At 31.2% G+C, this 9,525-nt stretch overlaps 1 protein-coding gene across 3 annotated transcripts in view; it reads right to left on the bottom strand.

Moving 5' to 3' along the window:
* Positions 1 to 2,941: 2,941 nt before the first annotated feature.
* The window catches only part of LOC108728938 (leucine-rich repeats and immunoglobulin-like domains protein 3), an 8,044-nt gene continuing 1,460 nt past the window's right edge, over positions 2,942 to 9,525 (bottom strand). For 2 of the 3 annotated variants that reach the window (XM_018457776.1, XM_018457774.1), the window contains exons 3-15: positions 7,696 to 7,767; positions 7,471 to 7,614; positions 7,206 to 7,343; positions 6,992 to 7,132; positions 6,582 to 6,869; positions 6,300 to 6,443; positions 5,989 to 6,227; positions 5,738 to 5,884; positions 5,298 to 5,612; positions 4,882 to 5,184; positions 4,513 to 4,788; positions 3,572 to 3,862; positions 2,942 to 3,426 (exon numbers count right to left, since the gene is read on the bottom strand). In XM_018457776.1, coding sequence (XP_018313278.1) covers positions 3,308 to 3,426; positions 3,572 to 3,862; positions 4,513 to 4,788; positions 4,882 to 5,184; positions 5,298 to 5,612; positions 5,738 to 5,884; positions 5,989 to 6,227; positions 6,300 to 6,443; positions 6,582 to 6,869; positions 6,992 to 7,132; positions 7,206 to 7,343; positions 7,471 to 7,614; positions 7,696 to 7,767 — 2,617 coding nt within the window. In that variant the 3' untranslated portion in view covers positions 2,942 to 3,307. The remainder of the gene's footprint in view (positions 3,427 to 3,571; positions 3,863 to 4,512; positions 4,789 to 4,881; positions 5,185 to 5,297; positions 5,613 to 5,737; positions 5,885 to 5,988; positions 6,228 to 6,299; positions 6,444 to 6,581; positions 6,870 to 6,991; positions 7,133 to 7,205; positions 7,344 to 7,470; positions 7,615 to 7,695; positions 7,768 to 9,525) is intronic. The other variant, XM_018457775.1, reaches the window with a different exon arrangement.

Here is a 9,525-nt window from a genome sequence, read left to right as displayed (position 1 = left end):
TATTTTAATTAGCGAATAATGTTATTTATGACGATAGCAGTATTAGCAGAAAACGTGCGAGAGCGAGTTGAGTTTCTGCTGATGTGACATCAATTATGTGAACAAAAGCAAATGATACTATGTTATTTTTCACAGATTTGCGTTAAAATAAATCAGTTTTCAGGAGAATTATCCGAGAACATTGATCTCTCTCGCAAAATAAAAAAATTAAATTTTATAAATACATTACATATGTATAATAAAGGATCGATGATTTTTAATTGTTCGTCAATATTTTAAGGGACAGATAAGGTTAACTGCACGTACGTACATATATATTACTTGGTAATATTTTAATACAATGTACTGAAAAAATAATTCTTCCTCTTATATATACGTATTTTGTTAATCTTTCATTCAAGTAATTTCGCTCTTTATAAAAATGAATTATTGAAATAAAAATTTAATTATTATATATTATATAAAAAGAATGCGAATTTCAGCCGCGCGATAAATACGAGCGAGTAACAAATATCGAAATTAAAGAGGATTGTAGAATATATGTGTTATATATATGTACACTTGAATAATTGTGATACTTGGAAATAAGTAGGTACATTTTTGCTGTACATTGCATTTGGTTTCTCTCTCTATCTGTATTACTTCGAAGACAAACCTTTTAATTCAGTCGCATCTAGAAAAACTGGCTAATGATATACCTATAAATAGTAAATAATATTTATTAAGCACTACGATCAAAGATAATTCTATCTGCAATTCTTTACATTCATCTCGATAAAAGTGTATGTATAAATAAGTTTATATATGTATATATATATTTATTCGGTGCCTTCATTAGTGTTAGCTTTTTTTAGTAAAATTATAGTTAATGCTGAAATAAGTTTATGCATTCCTCTCTTCTTCCATTAACAGACTTAAGGATAATTTCTCATAAGGTAAGTGATGTTAAAGCTTTAATATTGTGGATAAATAACGTACAAGATATATTGTAGACGATTATTTGTATTTGTACACAATACTATATAACAAGGAAAATACTGAATGAGAAACAGATGCCTTATTTGGTGTATCACACGGGCGCAAGCCTAAAAATCATGTTGCAATAGAGCATCTCTCTCTCTCTCTTTCTCTCTGTTGACTATATAATTTAATACTCGTTACTCGTAAGGAGAAAAAAACTCTACACAGACTACATTAATGAAACATACATGTATCCTCAGTTTTCCCTCCCGATCCTATTCGAAAACTGCTCTCACATATCGTTTAAACATATACATTACGAGTTACACAAATAATTATTGGAATATTACAGACTATTTTTAATTTATACAATACTTGAATTTTTTACTTGTAATGAGCACGTTATACTCTGCGCATATAAGACACTTGCGTAAATAAGGAGTAATAATTCATGGAAGGAATCACGCGAGTTTACGGTTAATTAAGTAGTAAAAGTAGTACTGGCTCTTCGTCTTGTGCGAATTTCATGTGATTTTTTTAAATTCTTCTTTTGCAATATAAGTGATAGAAAAATATATAGATTATATATACTACGAAAGTTTTCTCCCAATTATATTATACCCATTTGATGCAGTAAAGGCATTCATTGAAATTTTTACTTTCATAATAATCACTTACGCGTTATCGCGTTTGAATCTTTTTATTAAATAATATTCTCGCTCTCTTTCTGCTACTGTTTCTTTCTTCTAAAGAGCATCTTCAAAAGTTCTTTTACTTATACATTTAAAATGTACATATCGAATTAATCGAAATATTCATAAGTAAAAACTCACAAGTATACTACGAGAAAGCTATTAATATTATTACACAATTTTAACGACGTAATATCAATATATTTAAATATTTTAGACTAAGTAATAAACAAAATGAGATACTGCAATCAACAAAAAAAATGTTTTTATATTGTCACGTAATAGAGACTTCGGTCCCAAATGTCTCGTAATTATATAGATTTCAATGTGCAAATATAGAAATCACAGGGGAAAACAAAAATAAATTTTTACATCTTTCATAATATATAGTATTGAAGAACCTCGAGATCCCCAACACAAACACTACTCAAACCCTGAAAACAACTATAAACTATACGTAACAGTACGTGGAAGATTATCCGTAAAGTCTCATATCGTATGCGTCGTTTCAACTTAGTCGATATTAATACTAACGAAAATGCCTACGAAAGCTAAAGATTCTACATATCTGGAACACAATGTATCTATTAGTAGTGAGCAACATTTTGATCAGTAAACGAATTAAATTAATCCAGAATATAGCGGTTTGGTGTCGCGCGCGACTGTAAAGTAAGAGAGAAAACAAAGTATCTAAATTCAACGCTTTGGTGCATAAATATACATCCACCCACGTTAACAGTTGCGTTTTTCCAGAATGAAATATTTCTGTTCTCATATTTTCTTCTCGTCCATAAATAGCCGCCTACGCAATAACTCTAGAATAAATATCTATCACAAAAGGCTGGTCTAATATATGTGTGGCTTTTATAGTTTATAGCAATGTCCTCGCGCGCGTCGCAATGGCCATATTCAGGAAAGGTGCAACACTTGTGCAACAATCGAGTAAATGTTTACTGAATACATGCTATAATGAATGCGTTTCAATGTGTTTAACGCTATAATTTGTTAGCAATTTTCTGATATGTTCAGCATATCGCAAGTCAATTAAGTGAAACTTTAACAGTGGAACATTAACTTGATATTTCAAATTTTAAAACAGATAATATTCATACATCATTCTAGTAAAAAAATTAAATGTAACAAATTTTCGTTTTCGCTTGAATACTACGTGTCCGAAAAATTATCCGCAAGATAGACCTGTACAAGCGTTGCATTTCCAGAAAACGCCGAATGAGCGATACGCGCTATAATACTAGTTTTATAATAGGGTCTTAATCTAATTATTTACATTTTATATCGCTCGATGTTTCTACATCGATTGAACGAGAGTTGCGTCAATAATAAATACGATGACGATGTAAGTGTTTCGCTATCGTTTCTTATGTTGTACTTATGCCGTGACTCGCTGATCCTTATGCAATAATAATGAATACTCCGTTGTGCATTGGACTGTCGGGCGGATCAACGTCCACTATAGGTCACTTTTTTGACAGTGGGACTGATAAGTCCTTGCTCCTCATAATACTATGGCTCGTTAATGTACACGACTTTTGCAGAATATTTATATTCTGGTTTAAAGATTAGCCGCGTTCACGAATACTCACTGCAGAAACGCTACATCCGTTAACTCCGCTTGCTCAACTCGCGTTTTCGTTTCAGACTGCGCTATCGACGTTTTCACTCGCATGTCGCTCGTGATTCGTGTAACGCAAGAGAGGATCGTTTATAGTTCCCATTTCTTCATCGTTATTGGCAGAGTTTATCACGACCTCTTCTGATAGAAATAAGAACATAACGTTATTTGCGATAATCAATAAAAGACATTAATGTTAAACACAAAACCACGTTATAACAAACTGTGGTTTTATGATGGAAATACTAATGTTTTTATAGTCTTTAACAATGTAAAAATTATTTACCGGGCAAACATAATTGTAGCTGATCGTTGCTGGGATTAGTGCTGTCTCCGGTCCCACTGTCTTTACTATGCTGCGAGCTCGTGTCCAGATACAGCTGCGTTTGTACCTCCGGTACGCTTGTTAGTATAACAGTCGTCGTTGGTTGCGTAACGACGTCCTGCGTGGAATTCAATTGCCGTCTGGTTTTGTAAATCACAAGCACCCAAACCACAGAAGTAATGACGGCGCAAATAACCACGGTTATTATTATTATGCCCAGTATCTCGGATTCGTTCAGCGTGGAAACCGGGACTACGTATCAAATAAAAAAAAAATCTGTTCTCATCATTGGAACTTACGTGAGATTTTTTTTCTTGTGTGTGCGTGTGTAATTCTTTTCAATAATAAGATAGCTTATTGTATTTATTAAGTGTGCATCAACTACAGTGCTTTATTCCTACATGCTTTTATATTATTAAACAACAACAAAATAATCTACTACATAAACCCTTTAGTAAAAAATTTTTTAAATCAGACTCCTTTTATTAAAATAAATACGAAAAAATCAGGCCATAGGAGTCAACACGCAAGTTATTAGTAAAGCGAAATTATTCACAGACAATTTTAACCTAGAACGTTTCGACTCTCGGTTTGAGTCATCTTCAGCTAATCAGAGTTAAAAATTATTTAAACTAAAACGAATTCACGCATTGCAACAGTATCACATCGCCAACATTTGAAGCACATCGGACAATGTTCAACAAGTTAGAATGTGAGGCCCTGACGACGACTCCTATGGTCTGATTTTTTCGTATTTATCTTATATTATTATTTGACATTTTCAAGAGTTCTTTAATTATCTATTAATTTTAAAAAAGTTATAAAATGTTTAGACAAGGAGAAACTTAGCGTTGAAATCCTCTCTCTCTCTCTTCAATCGTAATATTAATAATTAAAATTACCTGGCTTGACTGTGAGATGTGATTCGCCGACGACGCTACCCAGTGAATTACTCATCTCGCACTCGTAGGTACCCTCGTCACTGGCGATTGTACTAACGATGATCAAAAGTTGATTTTCCGCAGTGAAGAAATGACGTTCCGTTGTTTGCAGCGGACTACCGTTCTTGCGCCACAATAACTTCGGACGTGGCGAGCCGCTGGCCATGCATTCGAGTACGATCGAGCTACCTATCATTACTTCTTTATTCTCCATCGGTTTTACAAAGGACGGTGTTTCTAAAAAAAAAACTCTTATAAGTATAATATATATAAGAATAATTTTTATATTTTCGAGAAGTGCTTTCGACTAGTTTTCAAAAATGGCATTACTTTTTATAATAGGATCATTACTTAATATTGTAAGAGTAGCGTTTGCAACGATAACACCAGCCAGATTTTGCGCGGTGCACGAATAAACTCCACTATCGGCCATTTTCACGTTTATAATGAATAGTACGTCGTCTGTCGGCATCATATGCATTCGTCTTTCCCTCGCAGCTGGGAAATCATTCCCACCGTCTTTCTGCCAAGCTATTTGTGGGGATGGTTGTCCCTCGGCAGAGCACTCCAAACGGGCGGTGCTTCCAGCAATTACTCGTATATCACGCGGAATTTTGGAGAACGACGGAAAAACTACGAAGAAAAATGTAAAGATTAAAATTTTTATCCAAAAAAAAATAAATCGTTAGTTAATAAAATGTATATACTTCAGTAGCATAGTTAGACAGTGAATATATTCAATTTACCCAATACGCTTAGTTTGGCTTTGGCAGAGTACGTAGTTCCATACGTGTTCGACACCATGCACTGATATTTTCCCGCTTTAGCATGGGAAATGTTAGTAAGATATAAAATGGACGTTGCCTCGGTTACTCCGCTCTCGGAGGAACTGAACTGGGTCTGTAAATTCACGTCACTTAACTCCACATTGTCATGTTTCCAAGTAAAATGAAGCGGTGTATCAGCAGTACTAGTTGCACGACAAATCAATTTCACATCGTCTCCTTTGATGCTCATTTGACTCGCAGGTTCTTCAATAATCCGCGGTTTTGGATATTCATCTATAAATAAATATAACAAAAAGAAAATTTAATTAAAGATATAAAATTATACAAAAATAATGCGCAAAATATAAATTATTCATATATTTATTTAAATGTATAAAATTATTTGTAATGATACTGACCACAAGTAAAATTTGCATAATGTAATTGAGTTAACGACATGCCCTGTAACCAATGCGGATAATCACAGTGCAGCTGAGCTTCACTGTATGGATGTTCTCGCAACCACATACTTAGCCATTGAAGTCCACAGTCGCAAACCAAAGCTCCTACGTGTAAATAAAGAAGATAATTTATACAAAAAGTAGCAAAAATAAATCACATTTATGCTCTTATATATTTGATATATGTATAATGTAAAATTTGAACTTACCAGTATTCATCTTAAGTTTGCTCAGACTAGACATTGAAAGGAACGCATTTTCTTGAATCGACGTAATATTGTTTCCGATTAAGTCAAGCTCGTCAACGTGATTCAGACCAGTAAAAGCATTTTGATTTATGGATTTTATTCTATTGTGCGATAAGCGCAGTTTCACCAACTGACCGAGCGGAGAGAATGCGCCATTGATATCTTCTACCATGTAAGATATCTTATTCGAATTAAGTTCCCTTTAAAACAAAGTAGCGTTTATTATAGTAATACATAGCAAACATTAAAAAATATAAATATTAATAACATACAGGATACGAAGGTTTGTTGTATAATTGAATGCTCCATCCGACACATATGCGATTTGATTATGATCCAGTTTAAGTCTGTCAAGCTTCGTGAGAGATTCGAACGAACCTCGTTCTATAGAAGTCAATTCATTATGTGACAAGTCTCTGGAAATAGATGAGTATCCAAAAATCAATGGAAAATAAGAATAAAAAAATTTATAATCATTCGTATCACATCATTTAATTGTAGTATTTGCAACAAAGAGACAATTTATTTCGTGCAATTATGAAAATATTACTAACAGCTCTACTATTTTTTGGCTCATTTCCCATGCTTGAGGTTCAATCATTGAGATCTGATTGTGTGATAAAGTCAATTTTTTCAAATTCTCTAATCCGAACAAGCCTCCCTTCTTTATAGTAGTCAACATATTAAAGTCGAGGTGTAGTAGTTCTAAATCTTTAAGCGGCCAAAAAGCTCCATCGTCTAACTTATTAATTTTGTTTCTTTTTAGATACAATTCCTTTAGGCTCAACAAACTTTTCAGGCTTAATCCATGTATTTGTTGTAGATTATTTCTATTCACTTCCCTGTAATATTATCACAGACATTATAGATCATACAATACATTGAAGACGTTGCTTTCTTATTATAATATTTCATATGTATAAAAATATTATAAAGATATTTTAAAAATATATAAAATTCTTACAATATTCGCAATTTTCCCAGATTTATGAAAATATCTTTCAGCTGTGTCAAATTGTTTTTGTTCAAGCGAAGTTCCTCCAGTGAAGTAAGATTATCCAAACTTCCATTTTCGATGACTCTTATGTGATTTGCATTTAAATTCCTTCAAATTGAAAAATATTAGATAATGGAATTATAATATATAATGTAATAAATTGTAAGAATAAAATACATACAAATGCGTAAGTCGATTAGGAGCGAGAAAAGAACCCCTTTGAAGGACACTTATTTTATTCCCACTGAGATCCAGATATTGAAGTTGTTGTAAATTAAACAACGCCGTCCCATTTATACTAGTAATTAAGTTGTGGGCTCTATAAAACAAATTACAATGTTGATAATTATCGGTCCATTGCATAAATTCTATTAATGATTTAATAATAACTGCTTATGAAATTATATTAAAAAAACCTTTCCAATTTATACATGCCGAGTACTTACAGTGTAAGATGAGTAATATTCTTAACAAATACAAGGTCTGGCACTTGTGTTAAGCGATTTTTATTTACTCTGAGTTCCCGTAATTGTGTTACGTCTGACAAGGCAATAGTAAAATTATCTCCGAGGAAGTTAGCACTTACATCTCTGAAATTATAGACAAATATGTATATAAATAGTTTTGCCTTTAAATATTAAATATTAAGAAACAGATGTTATAATGCTTACAATTTTTTGAGTTCTGTTAAATGAAGCAATGAATCAAATTCCAAATTAGGAATATTGTTACTCTTTAATTCTCTGAAAAATAAGCATAACATATATATATATATATACACACACATAAACACATACATATGTATATATTTAGAATACGAAGATGTATAAAAAAAATTTATATAATGTGTTAACATGGAGTCTAATAGATGAAAGAAGTTCATATAAGTTTATGTCCAAAAATTCTTTATTGAAGAATTGTAAACGTTCAAAAACTCACAAGCAGAATTGTTCTGATAACTCGTTAGACGGAACTGTTAACTCAGAAAAAACTGACAGTTATTGTTTATATGTATATCTTGACTTACAAGTGTCTTTAAACTCTAAACAGTATCTTTATGAGAAACTGATGCAAATAGAAGACTAATTTTGAGTATATGACATTGAGTTTGACATTCTTTTAAAAGGAAAAAATTTCAAACTGTTGCGACTACTGTAACAATTTATAAAATTCGTTTGTATGAATCAAGATATATAATTAATAACTGAGAGTCATTTATTTCTGAGTCAGACTATGGCACACAAAAAATATAAAGTAGTAAAACATAAGTAGTAAGCTGAGTAAGCGAATCAGCCAGTCACAAGAGACATAAAGTAATAACGTAAGCAACAGCAAAATGTTAATTTGCTTACTTCTGACATCTTACTGCTTAAGTTTTTTTGTATCTTAATTTTGTCTAACAAATTATAAAAATAATTCTGCTTATAAATTTTTGCTAATTAATGACTCTTTAATAAAGCATTTTCGGATATAAATTCATATGAAGTTTTCTAATCTACTCAATCTCATTTACACCCTGCATAAATTTCGTTCTAATCTTAACAAACACCTTGTATATTATCTTAAAATATAATATGAATAATAGGTCTCTGCTTTTAGATTTCTTATAAGATATTATATAATAATATTCACGAACATTAATGTATAGTCCGATAAACTTAAGCTATTTCAACATTATATAATGATAAATTATGCAACATAAATATATATATATATATACATATATATATGTATATATAAGAATTATTGCACAAGTCTGTACAAAGAATACATTCAGCTTAAGATCTTTCTTCTTATTTAGACACACCTTTCAGAAAACAGAAATGTTGTAACTATATAACTATATATTTTAATACCTTAAATAGCATAGCATGAATTCTTAGACACGAATTCTTCTTCCCTACTTAGATCTTGTTATCCTTGATTCTGAGCATTGGAGGACTTAATAATCAGTCATTCTCACACATAGCACCCTATATGGCTATAGAAACCTGGCCATGTATTTCTATAGAGCCAGTTTCATCAATCTGACCATTTAGTGAAGGGACAAGCAACCCACATGCAGCCATAATAACCAATATTACTTCCCCTCGATTTGACTTCCAAATAATATAGTATAATAACAGTTATCATCCAATAAATAATAAATTGCTACATAATAGTCACTGCTTGTGAACTTTTATTTGAGACACAAACAAGAAGATTGTTAATCAACATCTTTATATAAATTACCATATTTTGCCATTAAATTATTTTATTAGAAATTGTTACTGTTTTAAAATAAAAATTACATTTATACTTTAGTTCCTCTTTTAATTTCAATAATTTAATAATTTAATTAATATTTAATTAATATATATTGTTATTTAACAAATTACAGGTAAGACAAGAAACAATTTCTTTAAACATTAAATTAAATCTAGTTTTTGTTGAACAGCTTAAAATAGGATTTATTAATTATGTTAACGAATATTATAATTTCTAATTTTTATATTACAATA

This window comes from Mycetomoellerius zeteki, unplaced genomic scaffold, assembly GCF_001594055.1.
Source record: "Mycetomoellerius zeteki isolate Tzet28-1 unplaced genomic scaffold, Tzet1.0 scaffold667, whole genome shotgun sequence".
Lineage (NCBI taxonomy): Eukaryota > Metazoa > Arthropoda > Insecta > Hymenoptera > Formicidae > Mycetomoellerius > Mycetomoellerius zeteki.
Note: the sequence above shows the minus strand (reverse complement) of the source record. Positions and strands in the feature narration are given on the sequence as shown.